Raw genomic sequence first — 23,052 nt, forward strand, 5'->3', positions numbered from 1 at the left:
TAATTATGACGCACTTCAAGCATATTACACCAACCCGTCCGTGGCATGATGCCGAAAATACGTCGATGAAAGACGCCCGATGACGCTCGAAAGCCAGGTCGGCCTGAACCGGATTACGTCTCGTCTAACCCGAATAATCGCGCGGATGTTTGTGTTGCATTCGATCCTGAATCGTTTTACAATTCGATCGTTTAGCAATTCGATCGTTAATTGCAAGCATGAGACCGCAAACGTGGAAAAAAGAAAAAAAGAAAAGAAAAAAAATGTCGCATATTTTCCAAATATTTCAATATGTTATCAATATATAGATTCACATCAATGCAGTCATGTACGAATAAATTCAATTTCTACAAAAAGTAACATCGTATCGAACAATATATGGATGTGATTTTTTTCTTATTTTTTTTTATTTTGAATTTTTGTTTCATTTTATATATTTGTAGATTGGACATTTCAGAAAATAAATATATTCGCGGTTAAACTATATGATTGATTGACATATATATATATATATTTAACGTATTTTCTTTTATATCATATTCTTTTTTTTTTTTATTATTAAGGAAAGAAAAATTTGAAATATATTTTTAATATATATAATATATAATATTATTATTATAGAGTAGACTATATAATAAGAAATTATATATTTATTTATAATTAAATGAAATTATTCACAATTATTTTTCGTGAAAAATTATTAATTCTTTAAATTCTCTTCAATTTTTTAAATAAGAATAAAATTAATAAAATTAATCATGTAATAATTAAATTACGAGTAATCATTAAATTATACATAATTAAATATATTATAATAGCAAAAAAAATTATTTAAATAATAATTATCATTAAACATCCAATAAATTACTCATATAAATTAAAAATTGTTTAATTTTCTCATTTATTTGTAAATGAGAAAATTAAATTAAATAAATCCCAATTAAAACAACTATCAACGCTTCAGATTTTTCTTCTGGGCTAATATATCTTGAGACTCTGAAACGGAATTTATTCGAATTTATTTTTATCCGCAGAAAGAAATAGATAATATCGGTATCCTTGGGCAAAACGATTACTTGACTAAAAAAAAAATGATTTGAACAAAGATTCTATTACATAAAAACATGAACAACATTAGTGACATCATAAATGGTTGCTCGTCATTTCCGTCCTATTAACTATCATTATCTATCGTTATCCATCATTTAACTAAGATTTTTGCCCCATTGCAATCGTAAGCGTAACCGGTATTATGCACAATCGATGAGTTTAATTTATTACAAACGTAAATGTAGCACGTTTTGACATAAACAAACGTTACCGCACATATAATTTTATAGGCATAATGTTATTACATCCCTATGCGTGAAGTCTCTTGTGTAACCTTTACCTAACACGCGATAAATACGTTATATCGTCATTCATGAATATTTCATTTTACAACATGGCACTACCGATTACTAATATATACGTGGAAAAGAATAATCATATTATATAGAAGTTGGCAAGTAGGTAAAAAAATCGATAAACTTTTGAAAAAAAAAATACAAGTCATATGTATTCTGATAAGCAAATGATATCATATAATATAATATGTAATTATTCACGGCTGTATTATATATAAATTTCTCTTTATGTGTTAGTAATGTAAAGAGATGAATATTGAAATTTTTAATAAAATTAAAGATTTAATAAATAGATTAATTATAAAAATAACAATATATAATAGTACTTATTTTCATTATTTTATTTTTATTACTTTTTTGTATTTTAATAATTATTTCATCTTCGCAAAATTTTTTATAGTTACAATTTTATGCGTGTATTTTCTATAATCAAGAAAAAATTAATAAAAACTTAATCTATGAATTTCAAATTAATAAACATATGCTTATGATAATTTGTGTTAATTCCTATTCAAGGCTAAAATAGTTTACTATTTCATTTTGTGATATGTATAAGTTTACTATTAATGAATATTTTTGCAAATAAAAAATTATCCACTTGTAAATATGAATAAAAAGTATTTTTTACGTTCTTATATGTAGAAGTTGTATTATACGCAAAGATTTTGGGATAATCAAGATAAAAATTTTATACAAGAAAAGTATTAAATAATCAATAAGATAATATCTAATCGATAATACTAATGATAAAATTCTTGTTAGTTTTTGATGTTTTAACTATTTTAATAACGAATAGTAAAATAATAATCGTGCAAAGTTCTTTACCTACCACAATAAATGAAATATTGCCGACTTAAGCACAATTAGTTTTTCCTTTCAAAATGATTTCTGTTCTTCATATCACGTAAAAAATATTTAATCTTAATGTAGATCATAAAATATGTAGCATGTGGATTATTAAAAAATATTTACGATAGAAAACTTAACTTTGACGTCAATCCTTTAAAAAAATTACCAGTATTTACCGGATTAATTATCTGCAATTGTCGATGACGAATGATCGTAAAATCACTGACGACTGTCAGAAAAGAAATTATCCATATTGATAACGTAAACTAAAAGTAATGTTTATATATATTTTTTTTATATAATTATCTATCAAACCATAAAATATTTTTAATTCAAACAAAATAGAATTATTACGTTATAATCGAGTTTGAATATCGTGCATAAAATATCTTTGAAATATACAAAAAATCATGTATTAATAACAATATATCACTTATATTAAAATAATTAAATATTTGTACACATATTCTACTTTCTCTTTGTCATGAATTACATGAATCTCATTGAAATGACGGATCGAATTATATTGGCAGCATGCACGTAATCAACCAATCAGTGTATAATAATTATCAACGAAAGAAATCATTTGAGCAAAGATAAGAAAGAAGTTTGTTCACCACGTGGTAGCATATGAGCTATTTACTTTGCAATTACACCCAGGAACAATTAACGATGAGCTGATAGTAGCACGTAGGTACGTTGACGTCAATTGTCGAAGATAACGTGTATGCGCGCGTGCACGCGTTCCATGACAGTAGTAGTGTAGGAATCTGGTGGGGAAAAACGATGCGAGGGTGGTATTGGTGGCAATGGTAGTATTCGCTAAGAATGGTAGAAGTAGACAAGGGGATAAGGAGGGTGATGAGGGAAGAGAGAGAGAAAGAGTGAGAGAGAGACGAAGCCGGCGACTCTAGCATAGCAGGGGGGTAGCAACATGGCCGTCGGTCAGTCGGTATCGAACCGTCGCATTACGCGAAGCTCCTACGACTCTTGTCTTAGGACCGCCGCCACTTTAAAACGAGATTCGGAATCTCGTGAACGTAAAGGACGATTTTTTACCGATGGCATCGGCTCTCCGACCTTACGTACCCATTGAGGTCGGTAGCGCCAAAGCGATTTTTTTGCTTCAAAAACGGTTCTACCGGTTCGGAACGTGTCATATCCGGTAATTCGGGCAAGGATCGAATGTAAGTATAGTGAGCATTTGTCATTTAATGTTATTTGTCTTCCTTGTGTCGTATTTGAGGAAAACCGAATACGACATATATTGCTCAGGATAATTTATAAATATCAATATTCTTCTTTTGACTTTTTTTTCTATTTTTATTTTTTTTTTCTTTTATCTTATCGAGGACTATCGACAAGTATCGATCCTGGACCCGTCGATAGGCAAGAGGTCGTTGTCGATCCATGACGTCAGTGAGAATAGCTATTGTACTTGTTGCAGGAAGCTTTTACACTTTTGTAAAGAAGATTCTTTTGCAAAACCTTTCTCAGTTTTTAGTATTTTTGTTCGAAATAACGATGTCGTTCTGATATAGTGCGCATATAATTTCATGAACGGTCATCACTAAAAATATTTTTTTTGATCGAGAATTATAATAAAACTTCTAAATTCAAAAAATTTTCGATTTGTATACATATATAATGGAATTTTATTATCTATTATTAGATAGAAGCAATGAAAGATTAATATATTCACAGATTAATATATTACTCAAGAAAATAAAGACTATTTTAAAATATTATTTTGTGATAAATATTAAAGTATCTTTTTTTTTGTTTTCAGTAATTTAATTTACTTATACAATACAATAAAAAAAATATAATCATTTCAAGTTATTTGTTAATAAACACATTTTTTAATTAAAATGGATTCTGGAGTGGGACAAGGAAAAAAACAAATTCGTGTAGGATTTTATGATATTGAAGGTACCATTGGCAAAGGAAACTTTGCAGTGGTAAAATTAGCTAGACATCGTATTACTAAAACAGAGGTAAATATGATTTACTACATTTGCTTATTATATATATTTTCTATGTTATTTTTTTTTTTAAAGAAATTCAATATTTTTTTTAGGTGGCTATTAAAATAATTGATAAAACACAATTAGATCCTACTAATCTTGAAAAAGTTTATAGAGAGGTAGAAATAATGAAGCAATTAGAACATCCACATATTGTTAAATTATATCAAGTAATGGAAACAAAAAATATGATATATATGGTATATTTCAATAATTTTTTGATTTTTTTTGATTTAAATTTTAAAAAATTTTAAAAATGAATATAATTCTATTATCTATTAGGTGTGTGAATATGCAAGTAAAGGTGAAATATTTGACTATATTGCACGATATGGAAGAATGGGAGAACCCAGAGCTCGTGCAACATTTGCTCAAATACTTTCTGCGGTTGAATACTGCCATGCAACGGGTGTAGCACATCGTGATCTCAAAGCTGAAAATTTACTCTTAGATGCTCAGATGAATGTTAAAATTGCTGATTTTGGTTTTAGTAATAGATTTTCACCTGGAGAAAGATTAAGTACATGGTGTGGAAGCCCTCCTTATGCAGCACCAGAAGTTTTTCGAGGAAAACATTATGCTGGTCCTGAAATTGATGTATGGGTAAGGAAATTATATATATTTATATAATATATAACATATAATGTAAATAATTTATTATATTATTGTTTTATTATTTATTATAGAGTTTAGGTGTTGTATTATATGTATTAGTATGTGGAGCACTGCCCTTTGATGGATCTACCCTTCAATCTTTAAGAGATCGTGTTTTAAGTGGAAGATTTAGAATTCCATATTTCATGAGTACAGGTATTATATTTAAAAAATATATTTACATTAATTTAAAATTTTATTTAAAAAATTGAAATATTTAATATAATAAATTTTTATTTTTTATCTATAGATTGTGAAAGTTTAATTCGAAAAATGTTGGTTTTGGAACCTACAAAACGATATACTATTCCACAAATAAAGAGACATCGTTGGATGGCTGGATCAGCAGATACTATTTGTTCAATGATTATAACAAGATCATCATCATCTATTCAAGAACCAAATGAACAAATACTTCGACTTATGCATAGTTTAGGCATAGATATCACGCGAACTAGAGAGGTATATTTTTTATTTATAAATTATATTATGTACTATACTAATATTTTATCTATTATAGTAATATATACTTATAGTAATATTTTATTAGTAATACTATATTAATAATATATCTTAAATATAAATTATGTTTATTAAAACAATTTTATTTCTTCTAGTCATTAAGGAATAGTAGTTATGATCATCATGCTGCTATTTATTTCTTATTATTGGAAAGATTAAAACAACATCGTGTCAGCAGCACTACAAATAATGCTTGTTGGCCAAGTGTTGCAAGAACAAAAGAAGACAAATTCAAGTCAAGGTATATTTATTTAATTAATACAATTATTTGTATTATTTATTTATTATTAATATTAAAATTTAAATTTCATTTTCATTTATGAAATTTTTATCAAAATGACGGTTTACTTGTCTTCCAATCCTGCCCGTCAAAAGAATTTATAAAAAATTAAATGTTAATTATACAATTTTTATTTACAGTGATAGCTTAGTGGGACGTTGATCTTTATTGACGGTGACGCATATATTGAAGATTTTCAGGACAGGTTGGATTGGAAGTGCTTTGCTGTCACTTTATTTTTGGTAATTCTTTCATTTTATTTCATTGCTTTCTTCTTATTTTGAGTTATTCCAATATTAAATATTTATTTTGTTTTTATATTGCCATATGTTATATAGTTTCTATTATATTATATTATATTATATTATATTATATTATATTATACTATATTATATTATATTATATTATATTATATTATATTATATTATATTATATTATACTATATTATATTATATTATATTATATTACATTACATTACATTACATTACATTACATTACATTATAATTCGTAGCTCTTTACATATTTTTATATATTTTAATAAAAACAATGCAGCAAAAATAGGAGGGACAAGATTTCATTAAAAAAAATCGTAATTGATATTTATTTGTCACAGTAACTTCTATCAAATAATTAGAATATTTTGGATAAATTTGCTTTACGTATTTATTTCTAGAACAAGGGAAGATGCAACTCGAGGAGGAAAAAGATTTAGTTCAACTAGTTCTTCAACTGATGAAGGATGCTGTAGTGCAGAAGGTGATTTAGAGGAAGGTCCAAGTGGTGATGAATTGAGAGAAGCTCAAATTAAACTCGAGGAACATAGATTAGGCCTAGATCAAGATATTAGTCAACGAATTGACAGTCAAATAGTTAATCGAAGATTGAGTGATTATCAACAGCATTTTGATACCTCTCTTATGGATTCTATTGATCCTCCTAGTCGAACAACATTGTTTATTGCGGGTGGTAGTGGTAGTTCATCATCCGAGCTTTTTGAATCTAGTTTTGATTCTGGTTGCCCACCAGATTACTCAGGAGCAAATTCATTTACGAGTAGCTTGCCTTCCTGCACGCCTCCACCACCTATGAGTCCATCGCCAATTACCGGTAGAATATCAAGAGTTTCTCAAGGTCGTAGAGCTTCAGATGGTGGACCCAGATTATTGTTTTTTCAACAAGGTGGAGGAGACAGACCGACTAAGCAGCGAAGTATTCAAGGTATTAAAACATAAACATTGTTTTAATCATATAAATTTTTTGTCATAAACTTATTTGTATTATTTTTATAGATTCTGGCAAAGCTAGAGGTCATTTAGATCTTGTTCATTTAAGACCACCATCTACACCACCAGAAAATCAAGCACAATTTAAAATTCGTGGTGATTCCAGTACACAGTTACAATTGCTAGTGCAACAACGTATGTTGCAACAAAAACGAAACTTATATCACAGACATAGAGGTGGAGGAAGTCCAACTCCGATACCGGTATCAACAAGTACTACTAGACGCACTGATCACGTACCAAGACAAGACAGTTATAAACTAGCTCAAAGAACACAGATCTTACCACCTTTATCTCAGGGACATGTTGATAGAGACTTTGATAGAGAAAGAAAACGAGATGAAGAAAGATGGAAAAGTTTACCATCTCGACTTGCAGCAGATTGTCAATTAGCAGAAAGGACACTGCTGTGGAGCCAACAGGTAATTCTATAAATAGAAATTTAAAAATCGTTTGGATTAAATATAAAAAAAGTTATTGGAAAAGAATACAAAATAACTTGTTGGTATCTGTCCAACGATCATGACGTCATTGTTCTTTTGGAGCAAGTTTTAAATCATGCCAAAATTGCGTATCTATATTCGAACTCAAAATAGAATATTATGTTACTTGTTCCTTTCATAATGTTAATATTGTTGTGAACGTGTATCATGTTCACAATGATGAATTTATGTAAATACCATTAGTATTATTTATAATAGCGATTAGACGTTATTTGTGATACAAAAGCACAATTATTTGTGTTAGATGCAAATAAAAAATTATTTTTCTTTAATTTGGCGATTTATTGTTCACTCTAATTTGCCTTAATTCATGCATGTACCAATCCAATTAAAGTCAATGTACAGTTAACAAAAAAATTTTGATTTTTTTTTTTAAGAAATGATTAACGAGTATTTATATAAATTATTATATTTTTATTTTTAACATATACATACATATATATATTTAAATGAAAACTAAAATTTTATTTTGATAACTGTACAATATGATTTTAAATAGTTATTTATTTGCCTGTTAAATACATAAACAACAACGCGACATTTGCACTAATACATAATTCAACAATCACAAAGAACTATCATATTAGCACAATTATTATGATTGAATTCAAACAATACAATATTAAATATTTAAACATTAAGCTTGGAAAATGCATATTATTTGTAGCATATTATTTGTATTTCCCTTATTTGGCTTTCTAGATTTTATTTTTTAATATTTTTAATAATCCTATTTTTTAATATTTTATAATAAACATTAAATTTTGAATATACATACAAATGTAAATAATTTAAAGAAGAAAATATATCAGGTGGGTCTCAGTGGAGGAGCATCATATTTGCCACCTGGCAGTGTAGGTGGTTTCTTATGGCCCACTGGAAGCAACCCTCATTCAACCATCTTCGAAAACGTTGGAGATCCAATGGAATAAACATCTACCTTGTTGTATTTTTAGTATTGGAGATTTTGAGTCTGAAAGACTAGATTAGATATACAAAATACAATAAGCAGTATTGCCTTCCTAGACTTTCCATATCAGTATTTTTATTTTTATGATTATGTATTCTATTGTATCTATTTTTTACGTATTCAAGTTGTTATATAAATTTCATTATAAAACTGTTTCCTCTATAATATTCTAGCTTTCATACGCAAAATCTTTAATTAAATGGAAGGTACATGATACTAAATGTCAAAGATTTGCTTTTATTCAAATTCGGTTTTTCCATGTGCTTTGAGCATCACATTTTATCATATATTTATATATTCATATATTTCATTCATAAAATAATGACATATTTCGTGCATATATAACGAATATTGTTAAAAATCTTTGTCATATAGTAGCATGTGCGCCTGCCTTATTAATTGGCTGATTTTCTCAGTCAAATATCCAATTATATCATAGACTGATAATTAACAAGAAAAAACACCAACCAAGTTTATATTCATGAGCAAGTGGCATATGTCTTGTTTTATAATGGCTATATTTAATTGAAAGCATAATATGTATGCATATTTTAATGATAATTAATAAAAAATACTTTTGATATGTTTCTTGAATACATTTCAGTAAATTATCATATAATGATAACAATGTATTATTTATATGTATTATTATTTTTATATTATATTTTATATTATAAAGTAGTCAATCAGAATCAGAAGATAATATATAAAAATCGATCGAAATTTATGAATTTTATAACTTTCAATTGAATATTTGATAAATAATTAATTAAGATATATAATCCAAGCAAAATTTAGAAAATAAAACAAAAAGAATCAATGCTCAATAAAAAAATATAATAATAAAATGTATGTAAAATAAAAACATAATATACTTCATCAAAACGTACGAAATAAAATTAATTTAAACTTAAATACAAGAACTATGCCACTTATGCTTTTCTATGCTATTTATTGAAGAGTGGAGTTAATAAAATGAAGAAACCAAGTTAAAATTTTTTGTTATACATTTTTATTAATATCTATTCTAATAATATTGTACAAAATTAATGTTTCGTCATTCCACTCTTCATTATGATCGTTATAGAAAATTAAGAAATAATAAAACAATAAATAGTGATAAATAGTAGCTGCTGTTTAAAATAAAGAAAAAAGTGCTGCATTCTGTAAAAATGTTTAAATAAAATTATTGTATACATAATATTTAAAATAACTATATGACTGTTTATATTTTGAATTATATGTTTTGTATATTTTATTATTTTCTATATAAAAATACAAATTGCATCAAATTATTAATACTATATTTTGCATAAATGTAAGTACAACAATTTTATTCAGAACAAAATAGTTCTGCTACATGAACTTTTACACAATTATTATTAAATGGAAAGAAATGAAATTAATTTTAACTTAAATATGTTTATATGTAAATTTTGACGAATGCAACACTTTTTAAAAGCAAATATGTATTAGATTTTAGTAGTCAGTAGGAAGCAATACCGGCCGCGCACAACTGACAACGACTTTAATATTCAAATTTTCCGCCATTTTTTACCCAACAAAAACAATCAAACTTCGCTCAAAAAATCTTTTGATAAGTAAAAAAAATAGCTGTTAAGTTAGCATAATCATGCGAGATCTTGTTCTGGATATTATTCTCGAGAAGACATTTCGAAAACTGTTTTAGAGAAATTCAAAGGGAATTGAAAAATCAATTTTGGTATTGTTACGTATTTTCATCCATGTCTTTTTTAGAATGATAAAAATTCAAAAATGCATAAAATGTATATCATTTATAAATATTAATTTATCATTAAATAAGTTTATTTCACTAAAATATCATTGAATTTTGCAAGATTATCTTTACTAGCAGTAAAAATATTTGCAAAAATAACAAATATGAAATTATTATTTGGCGATATATTGTCCAATTAATACATATAAGTACTTTGTAAAATAATTATTTACCATCAGTTAGTGTGATATTGAAAAAATATAGTAAAATAATCTAATTATGCAAAATCAATAAAAATATGCAATACACTCCATTTATAATTGAAACAGACTGTTTTTGTATTTGCAATAAATTAAATATTTTGTACTTAATATATGATTTTTTAAAGATCATATATGATGGTAAATAATTAATGTTTATAAATTACAAAATTGTCAAGAAATGTATACATTGTGCGTATCAGCATATTGAATAAAACATTATGTAAAGTATAACATTGAATCTATTTTATTTGAAGATAATTATTTAATTACAATAAAAATTTAATAGATATTACAATTAATAGAAATAGTTTATATTATTTAATCTCTATTTTATCCATTAAAAAAATATCTGTACCAGTCATTTCAGCATGTTCTTTAGCTTCTTCAGGTGTCATTTTTTCATTTTCACTAGGATTTAATGATTCACCATTTGAATCTAATTTACCCTCAACAAAATCTTTTTTTATTTTACTAGCATATACTATATCAAATAAATCTTTAGCTGTAAATTCACGCTTAGTAAAATCTGTAACTCTATAAGAAACATATGGTTTTAAATGAAAATCTTTTAAGGAAGGAACAACAAGTTCTGGTATCATTTCTGGTATATTAACCCACTTATTTTTCACCCACATCCCTGTTGGCTTTACACCTCTTCCTGAAAGTATTTATTAATTAATACAAGTAATTATCTATTATGGTTATTAAAATTATGTAAGAGAAATATTATCATATATTGTAAATAAAGACGTACGTACTGTCAATAGGAATATCATAGTGTGGATTTTTAGCTCGTTCTTCCTTAAATGTACGACTACCTCTTTTATTGTATAATTGAATCATACGAAAATTTCGTTTACCATAACACGTTGATGATATTGAAATTTGTCGAATTATAACAGTAAATGTAGATGCCATTTTATAATAAAAAATATTATTTGAATTATATATAAAATTCTTGTAAGAATTTGAAAGATGAATTTACACTTCTTATATCAATAAAATTATTTTAAGAGGTTATGTTTCCTATTGATTATTTGATATTTATATATTTCTTATTCAATTAAAATTATTTATGTTTCACAATAATATTGTAAAAAGTAATAAATTGTTCATTTATTTATAAATGAATATTGAAAAAAGAATAAGAAAAAGAAATTAAAAATATACACTTTTTTATAAATATTATGTTTGTTATAAAGTATGTATGATCAATTACATTATTTTGAAAATAGTTTTATTTAAATTTAATGAGAAAAGAATTTATAAATCCAATTATTTTTATTATTACTATTTTAAATTTATTATTTTTTAAATTCATATCGCATGTAACTATAGTTATGTATGGTATAAACATTAAACCATAAATTATTTCATATTTTATTCAATCTGTAATTTACAATAATTTTATTTTATTTAATAAAAAATATAAATAAAGTATATTTTAATTTAGAATTTTATTTAATATATAATCATTATATCTATAAAATGACTTAATCATATTTTCTTATATGTAGTGAATCTAAAATATTTGTCATCAATGGTTAGTTCTATTCATATATTTTGAAATATACGTCATATATTTTGTAACCTAACTGAATAAATAAAAGAAGTGATAGACATTACATTACATTTTTTAAATCAAATAACTATTTAGATTGTTATTAGTAGAATTAGAATAATTAAAATTTATTAGATATTTCTTATTTATTTTTTCTTCCACGAAACATAAAAATATCATATATAATATAATTTTACTTATTTTATTATATAATATTTAATTTTTGAAATAAAATTTCTTTTTAAATAAATCATGTCTGCGAATGTGTCACATACAGAAAAAGAATTAGATTTAAGTAATGCAGGCAGAGGTGTATGGCTTGTGAAAGTACCTAAATATATAGCAAATAAATGGGAAAAAGCACCTGGCAATATAGAAGTTGGTAAATTAAAGATAACTAAGTATGTTTTTAAATATAATTATTAAATTTAATATTACAATTTTATAAAAGCAATATATTTTATATACATGTATATATATATATATATATATAGAAATCCTGGTCAAAAAGCAGAAGTATCTCTTAGATTATCTGAAGCTGTTTTAGCTTTAAAAGAACCTGGAGAGGAAGAAATTCCAAAACAACATAGATTAGATGTTACAACAGTAACAAAACAAATGTTAGGTGTATTTTCTCATGTTACGCGTAAGTCATTACAAAAAATATTTGAACATAAGATATTTATCGTTTTAACAAATTCATCTTTTCTAGCTTCAAGCAGTTCAGATTCTATAGTTCCTGAAACTGAAAAACTTTATATGGAAGGAAGAATTGTACAAAAATTAGAATGTCGTCCATATGGTAAAAATATTATCCCAAAATATTTAAAATGTTTTATTACAGAATACATGTATATAACTTATATTTATTTCTTTAGCTGATAATTGTTATATGAAATTAAAATTACAAAGCATTAAAAGGGCTTCTGTACCACAAAGACAAGTTCAGCAATTAGATAGAGTAGTCCAAAATTTCAAACCAGTTTCTGATCATAAGCATAATGTGAATATATTATAATATTATATTATTTAAATATTTAAAATTTATTATATAAACATTTTTAATACTTTTATAGATTGAATATGCAGAAAAGAAAAAGGCAGAGGGTAAGAAGATGAGAGATGATAAAGATGCAGTATTGGATATGCTATTTGCTGCATTTGAAAAACATCAATATTATAACATAAGAGATCTTGTAAAGATTACAAGACAACCTATTGTAAATAATGTTTTATTTACATATATATTATATATATATATTATATACATATATATTATATCAATTTTAATTATTATTTATTCATTTTATTGTATATAGGTATATCTGAAGGAAATATTAAATGAAGTTTGTAATTATAATTTGAAAAATCCTCACAGAAATATGTGGGAGTTAAAACCAGAATATCGACATTATAAAGAAGAAGAAAAACTTGAAGATATACAAAAAAAAATTGATGAATCAGATGATGATTAAAAGGTATTTGTTTCATTAATTTTTATTTATATAAAGTGAAATTTTATACTATTTCACTTTTGAGGCTGTGCAAAATTAATATTGTTTAATCAAATTTTTTAGATATATATTTATAAATTTATTGTGTTGTGTATATCAATATAGAAGAAATATTTTTAAGATTAAATAAAATGTTTCTTTATTTTTTTTAATGTAAATGATTGAATATATACAATCTTCTCAATTATAAATATTACAATACTTTTTTTTATTATAATATAATTATAAGAGAAAATTGTAAATTTGTAAAGCATATATTTATATTTTATATAAAAAAAAAGCATTGTATTACTTAAATATATAGTTACAAGATTTATAAATATTTCTAAAATTGTACATAAAAAATAACATATTGTATACATATATTAAAATATTGAAAAAATAATATGGTTCAATGTTGACATTTAATTTATAATAAATACAAACAAATATATTTTTTTATAAATATATATATGCATATTTTAAATTGTACAATAAATCGAGGAATCTATATTTCATAAAATGTGTCTGTATATGTATATAATCTTTCTTCTGTATATTTATAATAAACATAAGAAAATTAGTTAACATAACTGACTAGAGTTGATTATATATGATTATATATTTTCTGTTTTTGGAATAAATATTATTGTAAATGACATAAATATAAAAATATATATTTCAAAATAAGAAATATTTAAGTATATAATTGCATAAGTATATTTCTTTTTTATTCAAAGAAGATGAAATAATTTTCATAATTCATAAAAATAATTAATTAAAAGAAATATTTATATGTTAAAATGTTATAATACATAATATGGCAGGAATTGTAAAAGATAAATGCTTTCAATATAAAATTAAAAGGAATGTTTCTTATTTATGCATTTGTGACTTAATGAAAACTTTATACTCAGATATCAATTCTATTAACTATTATTGATATGATATTAATATAATTCTATTAATTGTGAAATATTTTACTATGAAAATCATATATCTATTAAAAAGAATGATATTGATAATATAATATATAATAAACTCTCAATTATTCATAACTATTGATAAAATTTTAAGATCAACAATTTTAGATTAAAATTCTAAGCATTTCAAAAGTGCAATAATACTTTGTGCGTGCAAATCGTCTCATCACTTTTTTTTTTAAGTATTCAGTTTTTTTAAACATTTACAAAAGCTTGAAACATCAACATAGGATGACATCCACATAAAACTTTAATTCCAATTTTATCATTTGCTGGAATAAATATAACGGAACCTCGATAAAGAATTTTTGATGGTTCACCTTTTCCAAAGATTTCACCTTTTCCATTTATGATAATTAAAATGCTAGCTGTATTTCTGGGAATGATATTATATGAAGCTCTTCCAGGAGGAATCTAAAAAAATATTTTTTTTTAATTTTTTCTAACTGATTGATAACTTTTCATAAAAAAACTTACTGTAATTTTAGCAACAGCAAAATCTTTTACAGGAGGACGAAATACTTCTGTACATTCATCTTCACGAGAAGGTTGAAATCTTTTTGTAGAAATTGGTTCACAAATGTAACTTAACATTTCAATTAATGTTGGTACATCTTTTAATTTAGAAGTCAATCCTGCACGTACTACATTATCAGAGCATGCCATGCATTCTATACAATCTATAATTTTAATATGTTAAATTTCATGTTAAAATATAATTATATTTCAATATATTATATAAAGATGATAATATAAAATAATATAAAATATAATATTTAATTTATTAAATTACTGACCACCAGAAAGATATGCATGTGGTACATTTGGTCCAAGATATATAGCCTCTCCAGGCTGCATTATTATGAAATTAAAAAAATAAATACCAAAACATCCTACATCTCCTGGGAAATCTGAATATAATCTTTCTAATAAACTAGCATGTAAAGTTTGCCTTAATGATTCATCTAAAAACATATAATTATCTTTTTTACTAATGAAAAAATATTTATAAATATTTAATTATTAATATTATATAATTATTATTAATTATATAATTATTAAAAATAATATTAAAAAAATATTTATAATATTTAATTATTAAAAAGTACCCAAATTAGATAATCTGTCAAGTAGTTTTCTGAGTTGTAATGCTATTAATCCAGAATCACAAGTCATTAGACTATGAAAACATGTTTTCAAAGCTTTAGTATTGTCTGTTTCATCTGTTGTCATAAATTTAAGTACTTTATCTACTCCTATTACAGCACATAATTCTGGAAGAATTTTTAGAAACTCTTGTATCTCTCTAATTGGACGGAAACCACAAAGAGCTTCAAAAGGTGTTAATGCTATTGCAATTTCAGGTTTATGATTTGCATCTTTGTAAATAGTAGGATATTGCTGATGCAATTCCTTTGCTTTTTCCTGTGTTAAAATATATCAGCATAATACTTTATATTGCATATTATATTACATAAAAGCATTAGATAATCATAATATATATCTATGTTTGTGTATACATCATTAAAACATATATACCTTATTTGGATGTGTTTGAATTGATAATGCTTTGTTCACAGATAAGACTTTAAAAAGAAATGGTAACTGATGACCAAATATTTTTTGAACATCATTTCCTAATACATGACTGTTTTGTTTTATATATTTTTCTAATGATATATTTAAATCTTTTATATATGAAGGACCATTAGGATGTGTACCCATCCATAGCTCTGCATATGGTTTTTTTTCATCCAATATAAAATCTGAATCAGCAGATTTCATTAATGTTGCTACAGTACTATCAATACCATATTTTCCCCAATCATATGTTTGTACTTTACATTTAAGTTCCATTATTTTAAAAATATTTCTGAAACATAAAATAACAATAAATACTTGATATTAAAAATTAAAAACACTTTTAAGAGATATTAAAAACATTTTTATATATCTCTTATATATTGTATTAAAATTTTATATATAAAATATATTAAGATACACTTTAGAATAAAAATTTTTTATTTTTAAATTAAATTTTTTAACAATATTTTTATACATATTTTCTATTAGAATATGTAATATTATTGTATTTTAAACGAAAGCATATGTTTATAATTCTTTATAACATTACATACAAACTACAAGATGTAAATAATGTTAAGATATTAACTATTTGATCATTTGTACAAACTATAACTATGATAAAAATGTGACACGTAAATATGAATATTATCACTTTTTTTGATAAGTGTTGCCTAAATTTTATTCGCGAATAAAACGAGTTTTCCCCACTCTACTTTCGTTGTCAGGGAAACCAAAACGTTAATCTTATTTTTCCAGCGCGAATCTTGTATTTCCATCTTTCTAAATTGAGAAATTTCAAATATAATTTTTAAAATAATTAAAAGAAAAGAAAAAATTTATTATTCTTGAAAGTAGTTCTATGAAATATGCTAAATAGCAAATGTAACTCATAAATTGATTAAAAAATTAATTCAATATAATATGAAAAAAACAAATATATGATATGAAAGTTACTTTCGTATTTTATATATACATTATAAATATAAATTAGTGTAAAAAGAAATAAAGTCATATAAAAAGCTTCATCCGTGATAATATTTGATAAATACATGCAATATTTCATCCTTATTTGTTATTATGTTTGTTGTATAATTAAAACATTATTTAATATATTAAATGTATTAATAATTAAATTATTTTCTTATTATTTTTTCATTTATTTTATTATATTATATTTATTTTATTAATAAAATAAATTCAAATTTTTATAAGTTATTGCATTTTATAAATAAAACTATAAAATTGAATTACAAATTTAATATATAATTAGTTACAAAATTATAAAAATTATAAAGATTATTTGATAAACTATTTTAATTTGCTTAAAAAAATCTATAAATAATTAATTTAATAGTAATAGTAAAATGAAAAAATATTTAATAAATACATGCAATTTAATTAATAAATAATACATAATATTAAGTTCTTTTATAATTTTATAAATCAATATTTATCTAATTATAAAATTTTTATAATTTTATTTATTTATACTTTGAGTATATATCTATAATTTATATATTAAATTTATATATTAAAATACTATATTGCAAAACATAAATAAGTAAAAATAATATATATAGCAGAAATATAGTAGAAACATATTCTATATACTTTATATTTCATGGCAATCTTCAACTCGAACATATATCGATATATTCAGTCTTTTTCACGTCTATCGTGTTCGGTAACATCGTGTGTATTTGAAAAAGTAAGTATTTTTTTAATATCTTTTAATAATTGATTATATAAACAAGTACTATTAAATACGTTAATTTTTATTCCAGTATTCATCTATAAAATAGTAAAAATGGTAGCTCAAAAAAAACAGGTAAATCCTTTTTCAAATTTACACGTGCTATTCAATTTTCAAAGCATATGTTAAAATTATTCTTTATATTTTTAAAATATGAATATATTAAAATAATAATAATAATATATAAATATGAATTAAATTTATTATTATATTTTTAAGTCATTTTTAAAGTAAATTTTTTTTTTAAATCTTTTTTTTAATAAGAGGATATTAGGAGTTTAGAGGTTAATAGTTCAAATGTATGTATGTTTGTATTCGTAAATATATATATTCGTTAACAGAAAAAATCTCAAGAAGGGATCAACTCCAGATTGGCCCTTGTTATGAAATCAGGAAAATATGTTCTGGGATATAAGCAGACATTGAAGTCCCTCCGGCAAGGAAAAGCAAAATTAGTCATCATTGCTAATAATGCTGCACCTTTAAGGTGAGACTGAGATGTAGTACTCCTTCAATTATAAATAATTACAAAACAATATGAACAATATAAAATAATATTTCACATTGAATGTTGGCAAATATGTTAAAAAAATTTTATATGTTTCATATTGATTTGTATTAATAATAGGAGTCCTACGGAGTAGTCTCACGTCTCTGTTTGTAAGTGCAGAGACACTTCAAATTTATGTTACTAAATTAAAAGCTATAAATATATGTTTTTTTGTTTAACAGGAAATCAGAGATAGAATATTATGCTATGTTGGCAAAAACTGGCGTGCATCATTATATTGGAAATAATATAGAATTAGGAACTGCATGTGGAAAATATTTTCGTGTATGTACTCTTTCAATTACAGACCCTGGAAATTCAGATATTATAAAATCTATGCCTACTGGTGAACAACCATAAATATTTTTTATTTAATAAAATTTTAATAAAAATATAATTATTTTGTATGTTTTATTAATTTTTCCTATTTATATTTTTAATTTAAATTATAATTATAAATTAATATAATAAACATAATCATATAAACATTATTTTTATTTTTTTTTAATCGGAATTTGATATCCGCTTTTCGAATATATAAAATTGGAAAGCAAGATAATAAATATAGATAAAGATAATAAATAATGGAAAAAGGATAGAAAAAAAAATAGAAAATAAGAAATTAGCATTATCTTTAGAATGATGAATAGATAAAGAGAAGAAATAGAAAAAAGATATAAGTAAGATAAGAATTAAATCTGAACATCATCTCTTGAAAATTAAAAATATATTTTTTAAAGAAATATTTTATTAAAAATACTGAAAAAATGGCAATAATATTTATTCTAGTTTTTATTCTATTTTATCCTCTTTGGGAAAAAATCTCCTAAGATATAATCATTTTTATAATTATATAATATAATATTTTTATAATGTATAATATATATAATATATAATTCTTGATTTCTGTTTTAACCTTTTTATCCTTATTTATTACTTATTTATTATTTATTTATTACAATGTAAAATTTTTATATTGCAATTCTGTTAGATTTCATTACGTTATTTATATATATATATATTTTCTAATTCAATTAATATTTATGCTAAATTTTTTTTTATATTTTAATGTTTTTTAATTTTTAAATTAAATAATTTTTCTATGCTGTAATTTTTTTTTTCTTAATTTATGAGAAATAATAATTAACTATTATATTATATTCTTTCTTGATATGTGGCAGCTTTGTTAGATTTAATTAATTATTATTATTGAATTCCATTTTTATGCAAGTTTTTCCTACTTAATTCAATTTAACATTTATGGTAAATTTTTTTTCTAATGCTTTAGTTCTTTTAGATTTTTTTCAACTTAAAGTTAAATTTTTTTTTTTAATCTTTTAATTCTTTCAGATTATTTTTTTTCAATCCTTCTATAAAAATTATACTTAAAATTATACTTATATTTATACATTATATATATTAGATTACATTATTTTTATGTTCTGTCATTTCTTTATGACTGTTATGTCATTTCTTCTTATGTCTTTATATTTATTTATTATATTGTTAAATTATTATATCATATTATTATACACATATAAATTTTTTTTATGTATATTTGTCTTTAATTCAATTTAAAATTTGTATTATATATGTATTATATTTTTATTAAAATTTGTATTATATTTTTAATGTTTTAATTCCTTTAGATTTTCTTTAATTTTGAGATTAAATTTTTCAGTTAAGTTGTAATCTTTGTTTACTTTAATTAACTTAATAGATAGTTTATAATTTAATAGTTAGTTAACTTTTATGTTCGATTCTCTTGTTATATTTTTATATTTATTAATTATTTATATAATGTAATATTCTTTTATGTATTGCAATATAATAATTAAATCTTATAATGCTACAACATAACAATGCTACATATATAAGAAAAGAATTTGATATTGTAATCCATAAATAATGAATAAAACAAAAAGAGAATAATATAAAACCTAACTATTATAAAGTAAAAAAAAAATGGAAATATTGAAAAAGAATTTAATATCAATGTTAAAAAAAAATCTAAAACATTGCATTGGAACATAAAGAAAGGATTTAACAGAAATATTATCTAAATCAAGAAAAATACTATTTAAACAAAACAAAAAATTTTTCATTTTTATGTATGTTTTTTTCTAATTCATTTATAGTAACTAATGCTTAAATTTTTTTTTGACGTTTTAGATTTGAGATTAAATTCTTTTCTTATGATTCATTCTTTTTTTATTTTATAGTTTTGTTATATTTTTGTTGTGTTATATTTTTTTTCATGTTTATTATTCATTATTTATATACTACAATGTTAAATTTTTTTTTTATACATTTATTTATCCAAGTCAATCAATATATCTATTAAATTCTATTTATATTTTTAAAATTTTTAAAATTTATTTAATTTTAATTTTTTTTTTCTTTTATATTTTAATTTTGTTTATATCAATATAAAATATCCTATTTTTTTATTTTATTTATTAATTTTCTTAATGTCTTGTGTTAAATCTTGTGTTAAATAAGTTTCTTTTTTTTTCAGATTTAGTTAATTGTTAAATATTCTTTTGTATTTTAGTTTTTTCTTTTGTTAACTTTTATGTTGACATTGCATTCTTTTATTTTTTAATTTAATTTTTTAAATTTATTTATTTTTAAATTCTTTTTTTTTCAGATTTAATTAATTGTTAAATATTCTTTTGTATTTTAGTTTTTTCTTTTGTTGACTTTTATGTTGACATTGCATTCTTTTATTTTTTAATTTAATTTCTTGAATTTATTTATTTTTAAATTAAATTCAATTTTTGTGTTTCAACTATAAATAAATTCAGTTACTTTTATATTATGTTCTTTTTTTATTTTTTCAATTTTTATGAATTTATTTAATTTTTTTGTTAAATTTCTCTTTTGCGTTTTTCTTTTATTTGAATTTAATTAATTTTTATTGAATTATGAATTCCTTCTTTGTATTTTATAATTGTTTTACTATCTTAGTAAAATTAATAATTTTTACTAATAATAAATTTTTTATTTTTCCAATAAATATATCTCTATAATTAATATTTATAATTTTATATTATATTTCAATTTTTCGCGCGATTTTTAAATGAAAAAATAAGTTTTATGAGTTAGCCAATCAGAACGTCCCTTAATTTGAGCGCGAGATGAATCAGTGCGCATCACAGCGCGCATCATACTGCGCATCACACTGCGCATCACATTGCGCATGCGTCAGTGTACAGTTGAAAATTGTGTGGAGTGGATGTATCGTCGCGAATTCGGATTACGCAATAAGTTATTTTACTTTTATTATTACCAAATTTATCAATTATTGTTTATTTAGTTTTTTTAAATAATCCGTTCAGTGTAGTGAAAAGAAAATTAATTAGTTTTTTGTGTTTCTTTCTGCCTTTTCCTTTGATTCATTTTACGTTTTCTGTTGCGTCATTAGAATCTCATATCGAAATAATTCGAGATCGAATTTGAAATCGTATATTGGTTTTTTAAAACATAATTTTAATCGTATATGTTTATTTTACATTTTCTTGATCTTTATTTTTTATCATTTTAGTTGTATTAAAATTAATAAAGAAATTTTTTACGGTTTATTACGTATTGCGTTTTGTGAAATCGAATTATTCGTAAGCATATTTTTTCGAATATATATATATTTTGTATCACGTCTCGCGTGCATGTTTATTGTTTATTTTTTTTTAATCTATCGTTTATATATTGCTCGAGGCTAGAAACATTTCTTATTTCATTTCCAAGAAATTGGATTCGTGTTCAAACATGTTTCGACTTGTCGAGCGTATCTCCTCTCCATCTTATTATTCGATGCGCGAAATCGAAGCACAAAGTGACATTGTTCGTTGATTCGTCGTGACGATTAGGCGTTTGAAATTTTCTCGAAACACATGTCGATATTTATTACATAGAATTTTAATATTATTTTTTTTTTTATAACTATTTTTGTTATTATTTGTGCGTTAATTAATATATCTTTATTCAACGTTTTATTCAACATCATTAGAATTGATAATTTTTTAACGATTAAATAATTTTGAATTCCTCGTTTATCATATAATTCGAGTACCAATTCAATCGATAAATAAATGTTATTTATATTATTTAAATTTGTTTATCTTTATATTATTCCTCTTTTATATTTGAATTCTGTTCAGATTTTGTTCATCTTAATATAAAATATCTTACTTATGTTTGATTTTTATATTTTTATATTTTACTTTCTTATATTTCCTTGATTTAATTTCTTAAATTTATTTATTTTAAAGTTAAATTCAATTCATGTGTTTTAATCATATTAAATTCAGTTATTTTTATTTTCTTTTTTTATTCTATCATTCTTTTTATAAATTTATTTTTTTTTTATTAAATTTCTCTTTTGTGTTTTATTTTTATTTAAATTTCATTTAAACGAAATATAATTTTATTTAAATTATTAATCTTTATATTAAAATCCTCTTTTGTTTTATAATCTGTTTTATTTAATTTAATGATTTATCTTGTTAAATTAATAATTTTCTTGTTATTATGTTTTTAATAAATTAATATCTTTGCAGGATTCCAAGCAACAACAATTATAATATACATACATAATATTTTAATTTTTCGCGCGTTTTTGAATGGAAA

The 23,052-nt window shown here is 22.9% G+C and overlaps 5 protein-coding genes across 14 annotated transcripts; 3 read left to right on the forward strand and 2 right to left on the reverse strand.

Moving 5' to 3' along the window:
• The first annotated feature begins 3,084 nt into the window (after positions 1 to 3,084).
• On the forward strand, positions 3,085 to 10,727 carry LOC107995540 (serine/threonine-protein kinase MARK1). Of its 4 annotated transcripts, none has more exons than XM_062080785.1 (10): positions 3,085 to 3,442; positions 4,045 to 4,252; positions 4,336 to 4,482; positions 4,565 to 4,885; positions 4,969 to 5,092; positions 5,187 to 5,398; positions 5,554 to 5,699; positions 6,413 to 6,957; positions 7,029 to 7,444; positions 8,323 to 10,727. In XM_062080785.1, the coding sequence occupies exons 2-10, from the start codon at positions 4,127 to 4,129 to the stop codon at positions 8,455 to 8,457; spliced, it is 2,172 nt and encodes a 723-aa protein (XP_061936769.1). In that variant the 5' UTR covers positions 3,085 to 3,442; positions 4,045 to 4,126; the 3' UTR covers positions 8,458 to 10,727. The 4 variants fall into 4 exon arrangements, with proteins under 4 accessions (XP_061936769.1, XP_061936772.1, XP_061936770.1 ...); XM_062080788.1 differs by having other exon boundaries at positions 8,338 to 10,727; XM_062080786.1 differs by having other exon boundaries at positions 3,189 to 3,719.
• LOC107995499 (large ribosomal subunit protein mL41) lies at positions 10,718 to 11,880 on the reverse strand. Its single transcript, XM_017053051.2, has 2 exons — positions 11,255 to 11,880; positions 10,718 to 11,154 (listed from the first exon to the last, which is right to left on the reverse strand). Exons 1-2 carry the CDS (start codon positions 11,412 to 11,414, stop codon positions 10,811 to 10,813), a joined length of 504 nt encoding a protein of 167 aa, XP_016908540.1. The 5' UTR covers positions 11,415 to 11,880; the 3' UTR covers positions 10,718 to 10,810.
• Positions 11,881 to 12,309: 429 nt separating this feature from the next.
• LOC107995500 (general transcription factor IIF subunit 2) lies at positions 12,310 to 14,143 on the forward strand. Of its 4 annotated transcripts, XM_062080792.1 has the most exons (7): positions 12,310 to 12,458; positions 12,552 to 12,703; positions 12,770 to 12,859; positions 12,936 to 13,060; positions 13,134 to 13,277; positions 13,377 to 13,535; positions 13,635 to 14,143. In XM_062080792.1, the coding sequence occupies exons 1-6, from the start codon at positions 12,310 to 12,312 to the stop codon at positions 13,530 to 13,532; spliced, it is 816 nt and encodes a 271-aa protein (XP_061936776.1). In that variant the 3' UTR covers positions 13,533 to 13,535; positions 13,635 to 14,143. The 4 variants fall into 4 exon arrangements, with proteins under 4 accessions (XP_061936776.1, XP_061936775.1, XP_016908542.1 ...); XM_062080791.1 differs by having other exon boundaries at positions 12,552 to 12,859; XM_017053053.3 differs by having other exon boundaries at positions 13,377 to 14,143.
• LOC107995493 (mannose-6-phosphate isomerase) lies at positions 13,685 to 17,033 on the reverse strand. 3 transcript variants are annotated; one of them, XM_062080789.1, is made up of 6 exons: positions 16,536 to 17,033; positions 16,073 to 16,406; positions 15,643 to 15,958; positions 15,331 to 15,498; positions 15,011 to 15,213; positions 13,685 to 14,947 (listed from the first exon to the last, which is right to left on the reverse strand). In XM_062080789.1, exons 1-6 carry the CDS (start codon positions 16,592 to 16,594, stop codon positions 14,729 to 14,731), a joined length of 1,299 nt encoding a protein of 432 aa, XP_061936773.1. In that variant the 5' UTR covers positions 16,595 to 17,033; the 3' UTR covers positions 13,685 to 14,728. The 3 variants fall into 3 exon arrangements, with proteins under 3 accessions (XP_061936773.1, XP_061936774.1, XP_016908532.1); XM_062080790.1 differs by having other exon boundaries at positions 16,707 to 17,008; XM_017053043.3 differs by having other exon boundaries at positions 16,672 to 17,007.
• A 669-nt stretch (positions 17,034 to 17,702) lies between these two features.
• Positions 17,703 to 18,820, forward strand: LOC107995501 (large ribosomal subunit protein eL30). Of its 2 annotated transcripts, none has more exons than XM_017053054.3 (4): positions 17,703 to 17,828; positions 17,905 to 17,948; positions 18,215 to 18,360; positions 18,606 to 18,820. In XM_017053054.3, exons 2-4 carry the CDS (start codon positions 17,928 to 17,930, stop codon positions 18,781 to 18,783), a joined length of 345 nt encoding a protein of 114 aa, XP_016908543.1. In that variant the 5' UTR covers positions 17,703 to 17,828; positions 17,905 to 17,927; the 3' UTR covers positions 18,784 to 18,820. The 2 variants fall into 2 exon arrangements, with proteins under 2 accessions (XP_016908543.1, XP_016908544.1); XM_017053055.3 differs by having other exon boundaries at positions 17,739 to 17,828; positions 17,905 to 17,944; positions 18,210 to 18,360.
• The last annotated feature ends 4,232 nt before the right edge of the window (positions 18,821 to 23,052 follow it).

Source organism: Apis cerana, linkage group LG10 (genome assembly GCF_029169275.1).
Source record: "Apis cerana isolate GH-2021 linkage group LG10, AcerK_1.0, whole genome shotgun sequence".
Classification (NCBI taxonomy): Eukaryota; Metazoa; Arthropoda; class Insecta; order Hymenoptera; family Apidae; genus Apis; species Apis cerana.

Excerpts from the sequence above, each read along its gene's own strand:
- LOC107995540 (XM_062080785.1), top strand. The coding sequence starts at position 4,127 with ATGGATTCTGGAGTGGGACAAGGAAAAAAACAAATTCGTGTAGGATTT. Across the intron at positions 5,399-5,553 it reads ATATCACGCGAACTAGAGAG|TCATTAAGGAATAGTAGTTA; the intron begins GTATATTTTTTA and ends TATTTCTTCTAG. Across the intron at positions 6,958-7,028 it reads TAAGCAGCGAAGTATTCAAG|ATTCTGGCAAAGCTAGAGGT; the intron begins GTATTAAAACAT and ends TTATTTTTATAG.
- LOC107995499 (XM_017053051.2), bottom strand. The coding sequence starts at position 11,414 with ATGGCATCTACATTTACTGTTATAATTCGACAAATTTCAATATCATCA. Across the intron at positions 11,155-11,254 it reads CTATGATATTCCTATTGACA|GAAGAGGTGTAAAGCCAACA; the intron begins GTACGTACGTCT and ends AAATACTTTCAG.
- LOC107995500 (XM_017053052.3), top strand. The coding sequence starts at position 12,310 with ATGTCTGCGAATGTGTCACATACAGAAAAAGAATTAGATTTAAGTAAT. Across the intron at positions 12,459-12,551 it reads GGTAAATTAAAGATAACTAA|AAATCCTGGTCAAAAAGCAG; the intron begins GTATGTTTTTAA and ends ATATATATATAG. Across the intron at positions 13,061-13,133 it reads TTTCTGATCATAAGCATAAT|ATTGAATATGCAGAAAAGAA; the intron begins GTGAATATATTA and ends ATACTTTTATAG.
- LOC107995493 (XM_062080789.1), bottom strand. The coding sequence starts at position 16,594 with ATGTATAAAAATATTGTTAAAAAATTTAATTTAAAAATAAAAAATTTT. Across the intron at positions 15,959-16,072 it reads TTCAAACACATCCAAATAAG|GAAAAAGCAAAGGAATTGCA; the intron begins GTATATATGTTT and ends ATTTTAACACAG. Across the intron at positions 14,948-15,010 it reads TTGCTGTTGCTAAAATTACA|ATTCCTCCTGGAAGAGCTTC; the intron begins GTAAGTTTTTTT and ends ATATTTTTTTAG.
- LOC107995501 (XM_017053054.3), top strand. The coding sequence starts at position 17,928 with ATGGTAGCTCAAAAAAAACAG. Across the intron at positions 17,949-18,214 it reads TGGTAGCTCAAAAAAAACAG|AAAAAATCTCAAGAAGGGAT; the intron begins GTAAATCCTTTT and ends ATTCGTTAACAG. Across the intron at positions 18,361-18,605 it reads AATAATGCTGCACCTTTAAG|GAAATCAGAGATAGAATATT; the intron begins GTGAGACTGAGA and ends TTTGTTTAACAG.